This window comes from Perissodus microlepis, chromosome 19 (assembly GCF_051167445.1).
Source record: "Perissodus microlepis isolate ML-2025 ecotype Zambia chromosome 19, ASM5116744v1, whole genome shotgun sequence".
NCBI classification, from domain to species: domain Eukaryota; kingdom Metazoa; phylum Chordata; class Actinopteri; order Cichliformes; family Cichlidae; genus Perissodus; species Perissodus microlepis.
This window is the reverse complement of record NC_140479.1, coordinates 1907160-1929299: the sequence shown is the minus strand read 5'-3', so window position 1 is coordinate 1929299 and position 22140 is coordinate 1907160. Positions and strand designations below refer to the sequence as shown.

General features: G+C 40.9%; 1 protein-coding gene across 2 annotated transcripts in view; it reads right to left on the bottom strand.

Moving 5' to 3' along the window:
* Positions 1–22140, bottom strand: part of adck1 (aarF domain containing kinase 1) — a 97336-nt gene that overhangs the window by 74673 nt on the left and 523 nt on the right. For both annotated transcript variants that reach the window (XM_084915326.1, XM_084915327.1), the window contains 2 exons: positions 21098–21235; positions 15792–15875 (listed from right to left, as the gene is read on the bottom strand). In XM_084915326.1, the coding sequence (XP_084771452.1) occupies positions 15792–15875; positions 21098–21229 (216 nt within the window). In that variant the 5' untranslated portion in view covers positions 21230–21235. The remainder of the gene's footprint in view (positions 1–15791; positions 15876–21097; positions 21236–22140) is intronic.

The following is a 22140-nucleotide window of genomic DNA, read 5'->3' as shown; positions in this document are numbered from 1 at the left end:
GAAAAAGCTCTGGTAGTATTTTATATATTATGCTTTGTATGTTGTTCAGTATATTTCTATGCAAAACAAGAGGAACTTCAATACACAGCAGTATATTCACAGTTGAAACCAGATATTTACATACACTTTATGGAAAACACAAGAACATTTTTTTACTGTACAACATCAATTTAGAGTAAACTCGTTTTGTTTTGGATAAATAAATATTGAAATATCTTTTGAATTAGTTAAATGTCAGAATAAAGAGAGACAGAGCTTCTATTTTTATCACTTTGATCAAATGTAGGAGTACATATACACTAAGTTTATTGTTAATTAATAAGAAACTCCAGACGATTCCATTCTGAGCTGAAGAAGCTTCTGATTGGTTAGTAGAGTCCATGTGAGTAAATTGGTGGCACAGCTGTGGATGCATATAAGGCAAAACACAGAGTTTCTGTGACATGGGAACATCAAGAGATGTCAACCAAAACACCAGGAAAAGAATCGTGGAGCTCCATAAGTGTGGCTCAGTTTGAATACAATTTGGTGCCATTTACAATTAAGAAATACAGATAGTTTCTCTCTTTACTCTGAAAGTTAACAAATATGTTTTTATATTTATCAACCTAAAAAAAATAAACATTTAGTCTGATTTGATGTTACAATTAAAAAAGTGTTTTTATCTGAAGAGTTTGTAAATATCTGGTTTCAACTGTATATTTGATGATTGTCAGCACAAAGAGGGAGAGAGAGGAACAGAGAGAGAGGGAGAATGAGGACAGAACAGAGATGAACAAGAGCAGGTGAGACACACATGTAAGCCCCGGGTGTTTCAAATGTCTGGCTCCGCCTCTGGGCGTAATGAACACTGTAACCTGAAGTACGACACACCTCAACTGCTAACTGCTAAACATAAACGGACCACAATAATTACTGGGGACCTAGGTGAGGAAAAGCCACAGCAGTTTCTGTGTTTCTATTGACTGGCACTGCATATAAGACACCAGGACAGCAGGACACAGTATTTAACACATAATGCACCACACACAAGCATAAATACAACAACAACGCTGGCCATTTATGTAGGTTAAAGCTTTATAAAGTTTCCTCACAGAAATCTAAAGGCCTAAATTTTACTCTTTGTCCGCTTCAGTTAGTCTATCCACCATTTTTTGGGAGGGGGGGGGGGTTTATCCATCACCAGGGCACAATGACTCTTAGGATAGGGGAGGCCACAAAGCATCCTTCAAACCCTGGAGAAAGAAAGACACACTTTGGCCTGTATTTAGAGAAGCCTTCAAATACAGCCTTTGTCGCGTCACTGTGACGTAATCATCCTCCAAATTATCTAAATTATTACCCTTCTCTCCCTGCATTGGTCTGCATCCACCTCAGTCATTGTTGCTTTTTGCACTTCACTGGATTTTTATCTCTCATTGCACAGCAGCTTTTGTTAAGAGACCAGATATCCAGATATACACATTAAAAGTATCAAAAAGAAAATCAGAGACTAATTCATTCTAGTAGGAAACACGACTGTGTCTTAATTTACAGTTTGTGCAAAAGTCTCATGAGGAGGAAGCAGAGTCATCAAATCTCAGACCACCAAGTGCTCCATCCCCCCCATCACACAATGCAATGGTATATTGAGTCATCAAAGAAATGAAACACAGCAAACCAATTCTCACACTGGAAGCAGGAAACGCCCTTTTCACTGAGTAACTGACCATTTAATGCTCAGTGAAATCTATTACATTTTCATTTTCAGTCAACAGTCTAACAATCTGAAAATCGGCTTCTTCCAATGCAGATCAGGCTTTTTATTAAAAAGTAGGCCAACCTATCTAATGTAAATGTGGTGTCTTAGTAACCTTTTAAATTAAACACCAAGATGCTGTATTTATCAGCTATTTAAACCAATGATCTGAAAACCTTTTGATTCTCTACCCAAACAACAGGATGGGGCTCACCCAGCCCATCAGATTTTTATCTCCTACAGTCATTTGGAAAACTCAACAACTGCTGCAGAGAAATGTCACAAAACCATTTTTCATTGTGATGTTTAAATAAATCATCAGTAATGCTGAGGTCCAGGCTCTGAGGAGGCCATTCCCAATGTTGTACATACAATATTTGTGAGCCACATTTGCAGAAGTAATGCAATGTGATTACAGTAATGCATAATCACATTGCACTTTTCAACAATGCAGTAAGCCTTACTGTACTAAATTACGTAAATACATTACAATTCCAATAAAGTTGACAGCTTTGTGCTCTGAAGCACCGTACCAGCTGCTGTTCGAGCCCTCTGGCCTGGGTGACACAAGGAAAACAGCAGTGACAAGGAAATGAAGTATTACTGCTGCTGCTGCTGCTGAAGATCAGCTTGTCAGCTGTGATCTAACTAAAGCAGGCAGCTGGGAAGCAAATGTTAAACACTCCCTCCTGTCCATATCCCTCAAGGATTCTCCCGCTTCAGACTTGTTTGGCTGATAAGCTGCCATCATGTGCTTGTCAAGGTCAGCAGTTATCAGGACGCACCCCAGTATTTACATAGTGTGTCCCTCAGAAGGGCCAGAGCTTAAGGAGAGGCAGGATTTATGTGAACAGAGCACTCTCTTTTCTTTCCCATGAAGCAGCAGCGCTGACATTCAGAAGGCTGAGATCACTGCTGACATCTGCTGGTAAGATGGTGACGTGCACCCAGGTCTAACATCAAAGTCAGTTCATGTTTGCTCCATGTTAAATGCCAGTCTAGTTTATAGGCATGCATATGTGCAAATAACTATTTTTTTTAACTACTACAACTATTGTACTATTACTACTATAGTGTAATTTTTTTATTCATAAATATAAGGTGGGGGTATTTATACAGTGGAACATTAGTAGAAGATAAATAACATAAGGGTACGCTGCACTAAGAGTAATTGTCCTGATGACCTTAGGGCTCTCCTAGGGGTATATGGACTAAGGAGTTCAGTGAGGTAACACAGTGCAGTATTGTTTATGATTTTAAAGGTAAGCAACAGAATTTTAAACTCCATTCGGTATTTGACAGGGAGCCAATGCAGGGCAGCAAGGACTGGGGTGATCGAGGCAAACCTTGCGTGCCGCAGCATTCTGGACAACCTGCAATCTATGAAGAAGGGTGGAGTGGAGACCAAAGTAAAGGGAATTACAGTAGTCTAATCTAGAGGTCACAGAAGCAAACTATGCTCTAATGTTTTATTTCTTATTTTGTCTGTACTTTTTGGGGGGTTTCGTACTCTGTTACAGCCTTTTATCTTATATCTTATGTTTTAACCTTGTTGTGAAGCACTTTGGTGTACCTTCGGTTTTAAATGTGCTACATAAATAAAGTTGTCTTGTATTGTAATTTTTTTTTATTTCAATTTTGATAATCCTTATTAGTATTTACCAAATCGTCAGATTGTGATCAAAGAAAAAACAGTTAGACAGACATTTGCATTACATTTCCTAGATATTGTAGGCCACATCTATAACCGGAGCAATCTCTGGGAAATGTAATGCATAAGAACCATCTTATATTTTAGGAAGGTTTCACACATTAGGTCTATGAGCTGTACTACAGCCCCAACAAGAAGTGCATTGTAACACTGTAACTCGTTATCACGCAAGATATACCAATCTTCACATTTACAACTCTTCTGAAATGCTAACAAATTCTTTAAATAATTGCTTGAAAAATCTAATAAAAAGATGTTGTTTCCCACTTTATGATGAATAAAAAAAGGACACATATTACCTGCCACTCCACTCAGTCCTCTGAACAGATGCTAGCTCCACTGTCTCTGAGTTTACAAGGTTACATGAACTAGGCCTCTACCTATTAAAGTTATGATTATAGTGACCCTCCAGTTCAAAATCAGTATGTTGGAGTTAGATCCATCCGATTGGAGTTCTTTCTGGGAGCTGACTGGTACAAAACCACCAAAACAGCATACTTGTTAATCTGTCAGTGCCTTTGTGATATATGTTGGGTCCTCGGGTGTGTCAAAACAGTGATCTTTATTTTTACGATGGTGACAAACTCACAAGGGCACTAATCTGGCAGATAGAGCAGGTGGCAAGCAAAGATAATCTCTGTGTAGAAAAAGTCTTCTGTTCTCAATGAGCTGTGGTTGTTCAGCATGTTAGAACACAAATTTTCAAATAGTCACATCAGATACTAGCTGCTCATTAACTAGCAAGCACCACAGATACATAGTCACTGTGACGTTGGATTGCTCCTATGTACGAGTGACAAATGGTAAATGGACTGATTTTTATGTAGCGCTTTTCTACTCTGTTTGAGCACTCAAAGCGCTTTATTCGCTCATTCACAGCCAGGTGTTTTCTATCTAACATTCACACACAATTATACTCTGAAGAACACATCGAAGAGCAAGTTGGGGTTCAGTATCTTGCCCAAGGATACTCGGGGATCCAGACTGGAGAAGCCAAGGATCAGATCACACGTTACCTGTTCTACCTCCTGAGTTACAGCCATGCCATAGTGCATCTAATATCCTGGTGTATTCACCATTAGTCACTAACCATCATAAACCTATTTCCTATTGTGTGCTATGTATAAGAAATGAACCCTGTAAACCATTCACGAACTCTAAACATAAGTTAGTCACGAGTCAGCTAAATGATGAATATGCGAAGTAGAAATATGGAAGAAGTCATTGACAAAGTAGCTGATGATGCAGTCTCCCACAGTGCCTAAAAATTACAACCTTACATGTATTCACTGTAATAAGGCTAAAAAAAGACAGCTCTTTGACAATGGGATGGTGATGAAAGAATTTCCATAATACTATGGAGATGTGTTGAGTTAATCAGTTAATCAATCTGGGGGGGCAGGGGGTGTCCATGAAAATCCACCTTCAAATGGCTGTTTCACCAAATCATCTCTGTGCTCCTGCCATCCTTTAATGCAGCTATGGAAACAATGAAATCATTAGTCATCATTATCCGTTAGTCCTCGCTGTCACCAGGTCCTCATTTCCCCTCCTCCCCCTAATTCTCATTTCACTCCATCTCCTAAAATAACCTCACAAAGTCCACTCCCGTTTCCTGATGAGGCCGGTCTTAGTTTGCCTCACAATCAAACCCTCGGTCTGTCTCCGTATATACTATCACAACATTTAGCCAAACTACTGAAGCTATGTTGATGTTCAGCCTTTAAACTGAAATGGGACATACCAGTATTACTATAGATATGATCACTGGTTCATTTACTAGAAGAAATTTCACAACAACAAATTCAATCTGGCAAAACAGCAGAAACCCTGAAGCTGTACAATTCTAACCTAATAAACAATAAGCATCCATTGTTGCATTTGCTTAGCTGCTTATCCATGTTCATGGTCACGGGATGGCTGGAGCCTAGCGTAGCTGTCATAACGTGAGGGGTAGGGTACTTCACGGACAGAACGCAAGTGTATCCCATTTACAATAATGTTTATCATTACAAGTCATTTTACAGACATCTAGCCATTGTCTTTCACCCATCCATGGTCGAATTAGGGTTAGGCTAAACGCCAACACACTTTCAATTATCCTTGAGAGGATAAAGACCTGGTCCAGCGTTCCATGACAGTACAAAAACTGCACTGTTCCTACTGTATCCAAAATTCAACGAACGAATGAACTTTCCTTTCCAGTACCCCATTGTAGAGCTTCCCAGGAAGGCTGAGGAGTGTGATCCCCCTATAGATGAAACAGATCTTCTGGCCCCCTTCTCGAAGATGGGAGCCACAAGCCCAGTCTGCCAATCCAGAGACTCCACGCCATGTTGTAGAGGCGTGTCAACCAAGACATCCCTACAACATTCAGAGCCTTTAGGAACTCAGGAGAAACCTCGTTCATCCCAGGGGCCTGGCATCCAAGGAATTGTTTATCGACTCCCAGTGATGGGTGAGTCGTCGACTCACACCTCCATAGCTTCCTCTACAGAAGGTGTGAGTGGGGTTAAGGAGGTCGTCAAAGTACTCCTTCCATCACTAGATCAGCTGCCTCCCACAGGCTAACCATGTCCAATAGGACTCCTCCTTCAGCTTGATGGCTCCGTGCACCTCCCATGTCCGCCCTCTGGTGGGATTACCACCACCACAGGCACCAACCACCTTGTGACCATAGTTCCTTGCAGCAGCCTCAGTAACAGAGGTGCAGAACATTGTCCAGTTAGACTCACTTGGAATGTTGTTGTTCTGGCAGAAGTGCGAGTTGAAGATGAACTGGGCCAGGGCCTCTGCCAGGTGTTCCTAATGCGCCCTGACTATACATTTGGGTGTCGGACCACTGCCAGTAAGTTACATATAATGAGCACTTCGGGGCATTTAGTGGAGCAGAACAATGGAAATCCTACTGTTCTCGCTCTCGTTCATTAAAAGTGGTATTAGTTCAGGATATAGTAGCTTAGCTAGATTAGAATAAAATTCAGATGATAGCATAAAGCGATTGTTACTATTTGATTAAGCTTCTGCTTTGCCCTAGCTAAATTGTGTAAATAAAATATCCTGCATCAGGTCTCAAGATTTGGAAATTCCCATTTAAAATGTTTTTGAAAAAGAAAAGCACAATTTTTTTCCTGGTCACTTAATTTTAAACCAGCCAAATTACCGAGTGCACAAATCATAGAAGAGAGCTGCCAATAATAAGTGTGGCCGACAAATTGTACTTGTTCCACATGGCTACTCAGGAAAATATTTGTGGAATAGACACCCAGAGGTCTGGGGATAAGAGCCCGGCAAATGTCCTTATACAGGCTTGATCTAGCTTCTGCATTACCTGTTGGGGAAGATCCTTTGGAATCAATTTAGAGCCTTTGGGTTGATTCTGGCAGATCCAACATCTTCAAAACAGCAATCTTTCATGTTTGGACGTGAATAACTTCAACAGTAATTTGGTGCGTTCTAGCTGGTGTAGCTTAGTTACCACACTGAGAAATAAAGCTCCCCATTTCTGCCATTCAACCCCCAGTGATGGTAATCTAAAAGAAAAACAAAAGTCGATCTATTTTTTGCCTTAAAAAAAAAAAAAAAGAAAGAAAAAAGAAAAAACCACATAACCAGTGGATTGAAATGTTTTCAAGAGTTTTTGTTTAAATTAAAATAAGTAAACCAGCAGAAACCTTTAGCTAAATAAGACGTTGTGGAACTTGCATAAAAATCATTTTACACACATTTGTCCAGTGACCTGCAAAATAAGCAATTGAAGGACTGCCGCTAACTTCAAGGATCTTTTTGTATGTTCATGGATGGAGTTGATTCGGTCTAAACTCCATCTCTAACACCATACTAGTTATTTGGACATTTCGATGTAAGAGATGAAGGCAATCTCTTCGTGAGATTTACATTTTTACATGTTTAAATATTGCATTTTAATCCGCTTTAAATCTCTATATTTGAAACAGCCAATCCCTCCCAACCTTGCCCACAGGCCTGTACCAATGGCCATGAATTATTCATGTGGGTTAAAGAACCTTCATTTAATTTCCAATCATTTTCATCTGTTTGCATGGCTTGTAATGAGATGCTAAGATGCCTGAACTCCCTGAGACAGGGAGAGAAGGAAAACAGACAAAGGGACAGAATAGCACTTAGGATTGCATAATCAGTCCAGAGATAAGGACCTATCTCCATCAACCAGCAAACTCTAGTGTTTCTGCTTTTCTCTTTATTGATGTGCATCTTCATTTCTCTCAGTCTTTTGTCTTTAAATCAAGAACAGAAGAGAGCACTGGGAAAGGCGAATGAGAAAAGTAAAGGACTGATGCTCATATAGTGCTTTTCTACGCTAACTGAGAAGCGACTGCAGGTTCAGTATCTTGCCCAAGAATAATTTGCCATGGAAACTTGAGCAGCCAGCGATCAAACCACTAACTTTCCAGTTAGCAGAGGACCTCCTCTACCTCCTGAACCATAACAAGGCAAAAAGAGTACAGCTTTTTTCTAGACAATGTACAACTCAACACAAATCATGGCACATGTGAATAATTATAATTATACTGCAGATTGACGGCTTGAACAGAGAGCTCGGGACCGTTTTGGGCTGGAGTCCCCAGCCCTACGTCAGGTGGTGGGGGTATGTGGTGGGGTGTGGTCTCTGACTCAGCTGCAGTTCTAAGCGTAAAGTCTGTTTTCTGTCACCGCAAAACAAGCCTGCTGCTCAAGCACACAGTGCTTTTCTGTAGGTGCACTGCAACATCAGGACATGAGATAAAACCTTCATTCTAACCTGCACTGTGTTCAGCAGACGAGTTGGCAAAATATAACATTAGAAGTCAATGTCAGAAAATAATATTAAAATGCATTATTTCCATAACAATACTGCAGTCATTCAGTTTAGCTTTATTTATATAGCGCCAAATCACAACAACAGTCGCCTCAAGGTGCTTTATATTGTAAGGTAGACCCTTCAATAATACATACAGAGAAAAATGCCCCTATGAGCAAGCACTTTGGTGACAGTGGGAAGGAAAAACTCCCTTTTAACAGGAAGAAACAGTGAAATGCAAAAATATGCAATTTCATAGGTAAAACTTATTCTAATCAAAAAAAGAAAAAATCTATGTCGTAATATGATTAGCACAGTGACGAAAAAAGGTGCAGTAAATTATAGCTCTCCTCTCAATACTGACTCTCCTGATGGTTAATAGCATAATGCATTTACCCTTTTAACTCTCTGGTTATGTGCACTCCCACCCCCTGACTGTAGTGTTCCAGTCACAAGTAACCAGTTGGTTTTAACAGATCTTAAATTAACATAAAAAAAACATTTTTCACCACCAAGTTCAGTTTAGTGGGTGAGTCAATGGGTCGTTCATTGGGCCATTCAGGGGGTCAGAGGCCAAAGGGGGCGCGTGGGGTGGATTCCCATTCATTTCCTATGGAGGTCTCTTTTGACCAGGAACACCACGGATGTAACAAAGTTGTTTAAAACACTCAAAATTCAGCAAAAAGAGGTGCTCATCACTTTATGTGTTATATGTAAAGCTACAGTGGGCCTGGGGACAGACACAGACCTGCACTGATTTTTAGAGCAGTCCTGTTATAACAATGTAAGTTAAATGAGTCAAATTGCATCCAAACAGGTGCATCTATAGGTCAGCAAAACCCAAGTGCAAGTGACAAGTGACATTTCCTTAGGGTGAGAAATTAACAGCTGAACAAAAAGCTGGTTGCAGAGGACAAAAGCAGTTCATCTGTTCTCTCACTGCAGGGCATGTTTCACCTCTCATCTGGCAGACTTCAGAGACCTCCCCTCCTTGTTCTGTGATAGACTCTAATTGACAATAAATGGCCACTCAGTTCACTCAGGGAAGCCTTTGATAAGCTTGGACGACTGGCTGCTTAAGTAGCTTTTTAAGTCAAGCTCTCCATGAGAGACTGAATATAGCTCGGTTTCTCTGCTCACAGCCGAACACAGGGTGTGACAGTGTCAGCAGGACTGAGGAAGAAATAAAAGCTCATCGACTGTGTGCTCAAACATGTCACAAGAAACAAATGTCCAGCTGAAGGTCAGAGGGTTACACAGCTCCACAGTTTGTAAATCACAACCACTCCAATGCAACTACAGTGCACCTTTTTGACTTTTTGCATTTTTCTTAAAGCACTGTTGATTGGTTTCTTTATATTTTAACAAGAAAGAATTGCATTTTTTTGTACATAGATCTCTTATTGGAGGATTCCAGTCACATTGAGCTTCACAGGTGGTCCTGCTTCATTAGAGCAAGGATAAAAGAGCTAAGCTTTTGACCCCCTTTACAGTCTGTAGTTGCCACTTTTCAACATGAAGAGAAAGGCAGAGACACAAAGTAGGCTGAATAACATGAAATGGACAGTAAGAGAGATCTATTAACCCCTGGTATTAAACTTTGGAAACAGAACTGTTGTTCCGTGTTTTTCTCACCATTAAATTTGTATTTTATTTAACTTACATGTCATTTCTAAGCAGAAAGTGTAAACACACTGCTCAAAAAATTAAATGAATACTTTGAAAACACATCAGATGGGAAAAGAATAATGGTTGATATATACACTGATATGAACTGGGTGAAGTTCATTTGATTTAATTACCAACCTACAGATAACTACTCAATTCAAAGGCACCCTGAAAAGCAATGTGAAAAAATGATGTGGCAGGTTAGTCCATTCAGACAAAAGTTGGTTGCAGCAACTCACAACAGTATTCAGTACGGTTTGTATGGTCTCCACTTGCTTGTGTGCATGCCTGACAATGTCGGGGCATGCTCTTGATGACACAATGGATTTTCTCCTAGGAGATCTACTCCCAGATCTGGACCAGGGCATCACCGAGTTCTTGGACAGTTGGAGGTCCAATCTACTAGTGTTGGATGGAACTCAAACATATCCTGGACTGTAGAGGTCTGTGTGTCTCTCCATGGCCAGACCATCACTGACCCACCACCAAACCAGTCATATGTTGAACAATGTTACAGGCATCATAACGTTCTCCATGACTTCTTCAGAACGTTGCACATCTGTCACATAAAGATAAAGATTCCTTTATTGCTGCTGTACTCAGGCATTGCACAGTGAAATTGGACGAGCGTAAATACATTGTTACATGTTTTCATTCTAAGAATGTTTTTTTCTATCATTAGAGAAAAAATTACCAATAATCATCCCACAGATGTAATATTATCTACAGCTACTCTTAGTACCATTGATGTTAAGTTAGACTCTTTTTCTCCAATTGATCTTTCTGAGTTAACTTCAATCATTACTTCCTCCAAACCATCAACGTGTCTTTTAGACCCCATTCCTACAAAACTGCTCAAAGAAGTCCTGCCATTGATTAATTCTTCGATCTCTAATAATCGGCTATGTACCACAGGCCTTCAAGCTGGCTGTAGTTAAACCTTTACTCAAAAAGCATCTCTAGACCCAGCAGTCTTAGCTAATTATAAACCAGTCTCCTTCCTTTCATATCAAACATCCTTGAAAGAGTAGTTGTCAAACAGCTAACAGATCATCTGCAGAGGAATGGCTTATTTGAAGAGTTTCAGTCAGGTTTCAGAGCTCATCACAGCACAGAAACAGCTTTAGTGAAGGTTACAAATGATCTTCTTATGGCCTCTGACAGTGGACTCATCTCTTCTTAGTTTTGATGGTGCTGAGCCAAAGGTTGTGTTCAGGTAACCATCCTGTCAGTGTTTTATCCTCCTCCCTGTACACAGTTCCCGTACAGGGAGCAGTGAGTGTAGTGTGATTAGTTTATTCAGTGATTGGGGGGAGCTCGTGCTGAGGGTCAGGGAGGAGGAGCAGGCAGTGCCCATTTCAACTGCCTGAGGCCACTAGGACAAATAATCCCTGATCCAGGCACACAGATAGGGAGAGGGAGAGGGATAAACCAGTCTTAATGAGCATCTCAACCCGTACTCCAGGAATGATGGTACTGAACACTGTCATCTGTAATCTATGAACAGCATCCTGATAGTTTTCAGGTTGCTCGAGGTGACAGAATGCTGTGGCAGTGCGGTCCTCTGGTGATCTGTGTGCCCTGCAGGCGACCTGGATGCTGATGAGTGTCCGGGTTCTGTGGGAGTCAGGCCTTTACGCGCTGCAGGATATGCCTCTCGAAGCATCTCATGACTGCTGACATTAAGGGGACAGGATTGTAGTTGTTGAAACACTTTGGGGCAGATAACTTTGCCACAAGAGTGATGGTTGCTGTCTTCAGGCAACCTCATTGTGACAGTGAGGTTGAAACTCCTGGTCAGGCACAAAGTACTTTATCAAGTACTCTATGTGGGCCAGGAGTTTTCCTGAAGTTCACAGCTTTCACCACCTATCTCACCAGGTGTTCCTGGAAGACAAGAGCAGCGCTGGTGGAATCAGGAGGCAGCTCAGCTGTGTCCGGGCTCTTCAGCAAGAGAAGTTAAAGCACTTTTAGTATTACTATCTACTCGGATCGGCTCGACGTGGCACAACTCACCTCGTTTTCCATTATAATTGAGTTACAGAAACAGTATGATGCAACACGAATGCCACAACAAAGGTGGACATCGAGCCACAATATGGCTGCTGCCCGGTCTGTGACTCTGTGTCACCACGGCGTTGTGTTTTATAGCCACTTCCCTCATTACCGGGTTTCAAAACTGGCACTTTTGATTTTCATGAAGGAGACGTTCTCATGACTCACCGAGTGATGCCACTAACTATCCAATCACTAGGATGAAGTCTGTTGATGTCACATTTTCAGATTTGCCTCGGATCACTTGGAACCCGGGCGGAGCAGATACGAAAAAAGTACCAGCTACTATATCCTAATGGAAAACGCTGAGAACTATGGCACGCCGACCCGAGTAGGTACTAATGGAAAAGGGGCGTAATTCTTCTGCCAGCGTGGTGGTGACGGGTGTGGACCCTCTGTAGTTGGTGATGGTCTGTAGTCCCTCCCACTACAGAGCATCCCTAACCCTTCCAGTTTCGTTTTGTGAGCCTCTTTTGCACCCTTGATGGCTCTCCACTGCTCTGCCTTTGCTACACTGTATTGAGCTTTGTCCCCTGACTTGCAGGCTGAGTTCCATTTCGTCATCGGAGATCATTCAAGGTTTTTGGTTTGTATTGACCCGAGTACTTTTGTCCACTGTTACATTGTCAGTGCAGCTCTGTCTCTGTGTACTCCTGAAGGTCATGATGAAAACGCTCCACTCACTGCTGTCTAAGAAATCTTACAGTCAGAAGAGAACTCCCTCAGGACAGGTTTTAATGTCTTTAATGGGAGGTTTGGATCTTTTCCTGATACCTGCACATGTATGCTGGTATCAGAAGTATTGATAAGTGATCTGACAGTTCCAGATTAGGGAGGGGTAGAGTCCTGAAGACTTGCTTAAATACAGTGATCTCATTTATTCGTCCTTCTGGTGAAGCACTGTATGTACTGTACAAAGTTAGGGAGTACAGACTGAAGACAAGCCTTGTTGAAGTCCCCAAAAAGCTCCCTCAGGATGGGCCTGCAGCTGTTTGTGTATTATATTGTAAAGCTGGAAGAGCACCGTGTTAACATTAAAATCAGGTGGTATGTTCACTGCAGTGATGATCACTCTGGGCATGTAGAAGGGTCTGCACATGTATTTCCCAGTCCAGGAAGCATGAGTGTGATCCTACTGTTCATGCACCTCTTTGTCATGATGTGGTCAGCTAGCTGAGCAGCCAAGTCCAGAAAGAGTGGAGCATAGCTCCACAGTGTAGTCATGAATCTCATGGTTGCTTGCTATTAGTAGCTTCAGTCTGTCGATTCTGTGGGAGATCGACCTCGCGTTGGTAAGGAAGACGCTCCGAAGTGAAAGTCATTGGAGCTGTTTCCGTAGTCGTGCTATTAGGCTTCCTCTGAGAGACACAGCAAACCTTCAGGAAATGACACATTTTCAAGTGCAAACCTGGAGGAGCTGGACTACCTCTGTGGGGTCCATGTATCACCTCATGCTACCAGTGGTGCCACTGATCCAAAACAAATGCTTGTTGCCCCTCTAAGTGTTGTTAATTTAATTAACACCAAAGAACCAAACCAAACAGCCCCTCTGCTGCTTAACTCACTTCATGCTATACTAAATATATTTAAAAATGTTACATTAATTTTTTGAGCAGTGTATTTGAAGAAATATGTTTGTGTTGCAACAAATGTAACTGTAACAGTCTCTGTCTTTCAGTGGTAATGGTTCTGTCGACGCTATAAAGTACAGAGGTTTAAACTGTGGTTCACACCTACCCAATCCACACAGGTTTGAACTGTTTTTTTTTTCAAGCAAATAATCTAAATTGAAACTGCACCAATTTGATGGACCTTAAGACCATCAAAAATCCCAAAGGGACTTTTGAGATTTTTCACTGCTTCTGACAGAGGAATTCACTCAAAAACAAAGAAAATCCCACCAAAAAACTGATCAGATGGATCAGACCAGATGCCTAATAAGGCTCAGCCAGTGACAGGAAGGAAAGAGGGTGAAAAAAGGTAGAGTTTAGCAGTTACTAAAGTTTAAGTGCGATCATTGTGGATGAAAACAAGGAGAGAGAAAAGCGGTGAGTGACAAAATGCTCAGTGCCGTCTGAGACTATGGCCGCATCAACTGGCCAAAACTTTTTTAAGCCTAGTCTTAAAAAAAAAGTTAAAAATTTCACGACTCCGATTCCATTATCGATATCATTCATTTCCTTTTAGGTCCTCTTATCAGTTCTCACTGGCTCCGCTTTGAAAGTTGCCACCATTGCTAAACAGCATATCAAAGTAAATATATACGTGCAGATTAACTGCATGTTGTGTGGTCAAATGTTTGTGCACGATGGAGGTACTTCCCCTCTTTGTTGGGATCAGTGTGGGAAATACTGTTAGCGAATGCAATTTATTACACATATTACACAAAGCACTTTTCTTAAAAGTCATGTAATATGCACACACGTGGTCTGTCTCTTAGTGATTATGCTATTAGCACAAAGACATTACCCACAGTGAACAGTTATAAATCAAGGCTTCAGTCTGACTCCTCACCCTGTTTATTATCTGTTCTGAGGTCGTCATTCACTCAGCTTTAACCTCACTCTGGGTTCTTTGCTAGCTTATCGTTAGCTTGCTGTCTGTGCAGGTGCTAGCAAAGAGCTAAAGTTCTGTTAGCAGTATAATGCAGATGTTTCTGTCCTGGGTGCAGTCTGCAAATTACCACTGCACTCTCGTCCTTTTGTACAATAAAAATAAAAGTATTGTCCATGTGTGGCACCGTTTTCCTCCGAAACTCTGCTCATTGTAGCACAAATGTGAAAGCAGCAGACTAACAATTCAAAGGAATTTGAACATGTCAACTTAAAAAAAAAAAAACAGTGTCATGATTAAAGTCACCTTATAAAGATGAAACAAGGTCTGAACGCAGTGAACAATACAAACACTGGTCACTGTGCCCCACTGATCTGGATTCATTTGTAACGTTGTCATTTAACCCATTTGTCTGGATCATGTTTAGTAATGGGTAATAGATTACAGAAAGTAATCTTTGAGGTATTTTAGAAATGGGCTCGTCACATAGTTTGTCCAGCAGAGTGTGCCCTACTCCACTGTTTAAACTTTAAGCACTGACTGAACATTTAACTGTGATTTACAGTGTATGCACAAGCATTCACAGAGCTTCACTTGTTCCAAAATGGACTGAATTCATTAATACCAATAATGAATAAGTGAAAAGGTTTGGTTAAGATTCTTGCGAATTGTTTTGATTTTCTGTTTCTGAAACTTTAAAACCAAATCCTGTTCCTGTCAGAATATTTGTTTCCTGGTTGTGAACATGATTTTTACAAGTCTTTGAAATCAAAGGACAATAAATGACAATTCAAACAGACACACATCACAACCTTCTTTCATTTTAACCCCCCAGAAAGTCATTTTATTATTCTAAAAAGCCTACAGGGTTACATTAAAGCCCAACCCTAATGGGTTCAAGCTCAGAGGATTAAAAACATTATATAGTATTTTCTCTGCATCTCTGGACAGACAAAATTAGAAAATAGTCTTAAATAGGTACTGAAAACCACATTTCCAAAACAGTGATGATGATGATGTCCCTGAATAGTTAAATATGCCTTCTTTAGTTTGTCGAGGAACAAGTTGTCAAAATACTGGCGTTTGAATATTGTTACTGTTTCACAAACAGGAGAAAGAAGTGTGATGAGAACAGCTGTGGTAACAGGTAACAGTGGGCAGTCTGGTTCACCTTCAGCTCATCACCACCAACAACAACAACAACATTTCACCCATCCCAATTCTAAAGAAACAAAGTGGTTCTCTACCTTTGACTTGAGGTCCCAGTATTCGTCTGTGCCATTTTCCACGTGTCTGAAAGCTGTGAGATAGTCGTAGCTGATGACTGCTGTCTGCAGACAAACAAACAAATGACATGAAGATATTTTCAACTGCAAAGTGGAAGAATAGTTATTAACCTTCTGAGGTCTAAGTCATCGTATGTGCTAACCCTAACCCTACCTTGTACTTGTGGTAGGAGGAGAATGCTGTGAATAACTCTGTGAATGGGAATCAGAACGTTCTTGCTTCTGTATATATGATTTTACATAGTTTAACAGTTTAACATCCAAAAACTAAATAAGACATGTTCACAACAATAGTCAATATAAACATGTATTTTCCTGGCTTCATTCTATTTGATTTTTTTTTTTTTTGGTGTACAACTTTTATGTGTTAAACAGTCAATAAAATCAAGTGGACACCTTTGATGAAGCTCCTGATGATCTAGCCTCTTACTTCTTGTTTTTTTATTTACTCTTTAGTTTTGTGTGAATCTGCACGCTCCATCTGCCTGTCACTTTGCTGCTAGAACACCTGAATTTCCCCAATGAGGAACAATAAAGGACAGACGACACCTGATCCTAGCAGGGGTGGGGGAACTCCAGGCCCGGTGTCCTGCAGGTTTTACAATAGAATAATCCTTTAATTGTCCCACAAGGGGAAATTTGGGTGTAACAGCAGCAAGAAAGACACATATACAAACAAACAGTACACAGGACACAGAACAGAAACACACACAATTTTTACATATTTTAGATGTGTCCTTGATCCAACACAGCTGATTCAAATGGCTAAATGACCTCCTCAACATGTCTTGAAGTTCTCCAGAGGCCTGGTGATGACCTAATCATTTGATTCAGGTGTGTTGACCCAGGGTGAGATCTAAAACCTGCAGGACCGGCCCTTGAGGCCTCGAGTTCCCCACCCCTGCTATAGAGGTTACACAGGTAGTCCAGCTGCTCAAGCATAGCACATTAAACCATGCCATTGCCATTTATTGTTGTGTGAAGAGGAACAGGATGAGCACTGCCAGAGCCATACAAAATTACCTCCAGTTTCTGACCAAACAAACAGAAAGACTTTGTGAGCGTGGCCTGAGGGCCCAAATTCCTCTAGTGGGTCCTGTGATCACTGCCTGGCACCGTGAAGCCTGATTGGAATTTTCCATAAAATACCGTTGTGGCAGGGGTGTGCTCGAGGGGCAGCGCCAGGGAGGCTGAGGGCAAGTTGGAAGGAATCACACTGATGAGCTCTGTTCCCTCTTTAGTGACGCCGGGGACAGGCAGTGAAGTGTGGAGCCAACCAGAAAGCTGGCCACGGAGAAACCAAAGGTGCCGAGCTGCAAGCGTTGTGTGTGCCATAACGTTAAAGGAAGAAAGAAACAGTTAGGGAACGCTGTGTGGCTCCAAGTCTTTCACAACCACAACTACTGATGTTCTGTGGTGTTCACGGATGAGAGCAGGTTCACCGTCAGCACATGTGGCTGATGTGAAGGGTCTGGAGAGGTCATGGAGAACACCTGAATCTAGAATCCACACATACAAATCATATCACTGAGAGGTGTACACAGTGAACAACAACGCAGCACTCACAATGAAGGTTTTTAACTATAAAGACAAAGAAGCAATGATGAAAGCAGCCTGGCTGAAAAAAGGGAGATTTTCTCCTGGAAGCAGCCAGTAATGTTCTATCAGGACGTGGCTCCTGGACTAACAAGATGAGACGAGCTCGGGAGCTCATGGCATAATATCGCATTCATGACAATAAGGAGAGGCCACATATCTGTAACAGCTCTGCTGAGGCCAAAGACTTCATCAGGATCATCCGGGTAAAGAAAGGTCAGCTGGAAGTAACACAGGAGGGTCTTGGAGCATCCGTGTGAATAAAAAGTATGATTTTTAAACAAAAACACTGATGACACAACAGCAGTGACGATGACGCTGTCATAGTTTAACATGGAGTCAGTCTGCAGACAGCACAAAGAGCAAAGAGGAAAAAGCTGGTGGGAGTCCTTCATCCAAGCACCTGATTGACAAACTCCAATGTGAAGAAAGTAACTTTGTAGCTGTTGACTGTTAACTTAGTCTGATACAATGTTTCAATCAGGCAGGTCGCTGAAGGCTCATGTCTGCTGTCCCACTTGAATCTGAAGGAGGGTGTATTAGATCAGCGGTCCCCAACCCCTGGGCCTCGGACCGGTATCGGTCCGTGAGCCGTTTGGTACCGGGCCGCGAGAGTTGAGGCTCAGGTGTGAAATGTATGGTTTTCAGGGTTTTTATCGGTTTTCAGCGTTATTTTGTTATCGTTTTTATCGTTAACTCGGTTTTCCTGGGTCTTTTCACGTGTGTTATGAATAAATTTCTTTTTTTCGGTACCGGTAGTTTTATTTTGTTGTATTTATCCGCGACACCTTAAAAGGCCGGTCCGTGAAAATATTGTCGGGCATAAACCGGTCCGTGGCGCAAAAAAGGTTGGAGACCGCTGTATTAGATGATCTTTATTTTATTATCTTTATCAAGGTTTTCCTAACATTATTTTTCAGATTCAAAGTGAAATCACCCAAAACCGTATGAATTAAGCAGGTTTTAATAAAACTGTATGAAACTGTATGAATATTTAAAATATCAAAATCCCAGTGCAAATGTACACGGGCCAGAAACACCGACTTGGGTCTGTTAGGCTGGACACCGAATCATTAGTAACATTAGTTAAACATTAATTCATTTATTAACATTAATTATTAACAGCTACACATTATAACAGCTTGTTTTCAGCAGCACAACATTTTCCATCAAAGCACACACTGCTCTTTGAATTTACTTGATTTTAGTGAGTTCATCAGTGAAACGTGGTGAGCTCATGTGATTTCTTCTTTTCCTCTTCACTTAATTTTCCCCAGTAAATCCAAAGTATTCACATAAGATTGAATTTGTGTTGATTCAACATGACTTCTGTGATCTATTCTTACAGTTATTGTTTTATGGTTGATTATGTTAATTTGCTGCAGTCACTAGAGACCTCTAAACTTCATGCAGCCTTCAGATCACCTTAGGAATTCAGGCTGGAGCAGAGTTCATCTTTCAACAGGACAATGACCGTAAGCACGCAGCCAAGACAACAAAGAAGTGGCTTGGGGACCAATCTGTGAATGTCCTTGGGTGGTGCAGCCGGAGCCCAGACTTGAACTCGATTAAACATCTCTGGACCAACACTCCCCATCCAACCCGATGGAGCCTGAGAGGCTCTGCAAAGACGAATGGGAGAAACTGGCCAAAAACAGATGTGAAAGCCTGTAACATCGTACTCAAAAACATGGGAGGCTGTAACTGCTGCCAAAGATGCTTCAATGAAGTACTGAGCAAAGGCTGTGAATACTTATATGCATGTTGTACTTTAGTTTTCTTAACAAATTTTCAAGAATTTCAGGCAAACTGTGAATATTTCCTGGATGCACTGTAGACCTGCCCTAAAATGATTTGGGGATTTATGCAGGAATTCTCAAATCACTTACCAACCGTGTTGAACAAATCTGACTTGATGGCTTGAATGAGAAACTAAGAAAAGTAAAGAGGTAACACAGAAAGGCTATGAGGTAATGCAGAAAGAACAAGCTAAAAGCTTCCATCGTTGTTGTTAAAACCTTAGCTTCAAATGCTAGTTTGAAATTCAAGGAAGCTAGGAACAACCATCTTCCACAACTTCCCAGCTAAAATTCTTTTTAACCCTTTGAAGGCCTACTAGGAGCAACCTTTGAAGCTCTTTTCTGAACTGAGGAGTTTCTGTCATATTTCAGGCCTGCTCAAAGAACAAAATCACTGGGTTGGAATCAGATATTAGTGAGCGTGATCTCTGCTTATGCAGTAACCACTAGAAAAACCCAGAAAAAATTCTAATGCTCAACAAAGAACATTTTTATTGACATACACTAAAGGCACAGGGAGGTCATCAAATGTTGTCTTTATGGGATAAAGAGTTAAAAACCATCACTGCCTATCCCACCTGTTAAATCCTCAATAGAAAAGTGTGAATTGATTTTTCTTGAATTTCTTGATTGCTTTAATAAAACAGTGCTACACTGAATTCAGCCACAGATCTCTCTGGAAGCCTGAAACACACAGTGGTACCGTCCAATTCTTCCGCCTACCTGTCAGACTGGATCGCTACTCTGTTTTTAAAAGATACTTTTCCAGTTGGTTTAGAGACTGTAACAATTATAAACTCCTTTCTGTCATCTGGGGTTTTCACCTCCAGATACACAGACAACAGTTAATCCAAAATGCTCCCGCCAAGCTTTTAACCACATCGGTTCTTGTAGTTCTTCATTGTTACCTGTTAGTTTTACAACCATTTTTAAGATTAGTTTGCTTGTGTTTAAGCCCTACACAGTCAGGCTCCAGCCTACAGCTGCAAGTTGCTGACTCATGAACACATTTTAAGCATTACTTTGTTAAAGACTTGCATGGTCCCTAAAGGTGATTGGGCTTTTACAGTTCAGACCTCATGACTGTATAAAGTGACTGTAGAGTGATTTCTTCAGTCACTCTGTAAAATTGTTTAAAATCCTTGGTAAAGCTTATTTTTAATCTTTCCGCTTTTCTAAACCACTAATGCCCTGATGAAACTTTTACCTATTCTGTCTGTGTAGGTTCTTGTTTATCCAGGTCATGGTAGTCTAAGGAGCTTGGAAAGAAAAAACAACTGGAGTTTCCTCAAGACGTTTCATCAGGTGATCTGAATGGGTCACATAACAGTGTGAGGCATGGTCTCACAATGGTTTCACCAAAACCTCTGCGGACCTACGCCTTGGCTCATGTGGTGAGGCACATGATCAATAGTGGGCCAACGACCCTCTTAAAGGACAGCTCCCACCAGGGATTAAACACCTGGGATTCTCCATCATTCGGTCTTAGAACTGAAGACGTTCCTGGGATGAGAGCTGAAACATCTTCAAGAAACTTAAACTTTCTTTCTAAGCTCCTTAGACTACCTGTTTTTAGTGTCAGATTGTATGTGTGCTGGTTTTCATTTGAAATTTGAAACTGTTTTAAATTCTATTTAAGGTAGTTTTAAATTTCGAATTTTTATTTTCAAAATTTACTTTCACTGTTTAGCAACTTGGGTGCTGAATAAATACAAATGAAGTAAAGATACAAAGATGCTTCAACATAAGCAAGTTCACAGAAGTGTTACCAGTATAGCTGCCTAGTGGAAGGACTTGTAAGGACTTAATGCTATTATCATTAAAGGCATTTTAGAATATGAAATTTCCAAGTAGTGTTGTGCAGTAACTCACAGTCGCCACAGCTCGTCCAAAGCGGATCACACTTAAGTCACTGAGGTCCAGGTGACTGCTATAAAGGTAAAATCCAGATGAGGCAAGTACTGCTGTGGCTAGAGAGGAGACTTTGAGGAGCCGATTAGCCATGAGTCACTGCAAGAGGAAGACGAGGGAGGAGATCAACAAAGTGCTAAAGAAGTGTTTCATTCATTGATAACTCGGAATAATGCTGTGTTGATTCACTGTGGCTGATTCACATCAGGCACTTTGAATTGACACAAAAAGAAAAGTGCCTCTTAATATGAATCTACATTTGAGATTTGATCACAGCAGAAGGTTGCATCTTAGTTTGGTGAGGGTTCAGGCTTCAGACAGTTTGTGCATTACCAAGGACCCCAACAGACTCAGAATAAGACAAATATGGACTATTTTGAACTGCCCAAAGCTCTATAAATGCCCAAGAATAAAAATGTGGAGCTAGAAATGTGTAAAATAGGTCCTTTTTTATGTTTTGTAATTCCTATCTGCAGAATTAAAACTTACTCATTAAAGGGGGAAGCATTTCACCAGTAGGGGTGTCGAGTTATTGGTGTTACTGTGTAACTTTGGATCTTTTAAGCACTCCCCTTAATTTCTTAAAAGGTCTTTTATCAGGTTGCAATTTAAAAGAAATGAATGTTAATGATTCACTTGTTTAAATAAGGTTATACCGACTTACTGCAGCATGTTGTGATATAAACTGGCACTGAACAGGAGTATAGTCTAGCCCCAGTTCAACTTCAGCTGATACTGCTTAAGCACCAAAAAAGAGGGAAAAAACATCTTGTAAGTGATCCTGGAAGCATCACCTGCACGCAGAGGGCAGGCTGTCCTTTATTTACGGTCAGAAACTGGGACTGTTTTTAAATAGTAAATGTCAGTTATATGTCAATCACCACGATGCACCTGACCTGGAGATCACTGGAGTTTATCTGATTTGTCTAAAAACAACAATATACATGCAATGTTGTCGCAATAATATCAGCAACCTAGTTTGCCACTTGATTAAAATATTACAC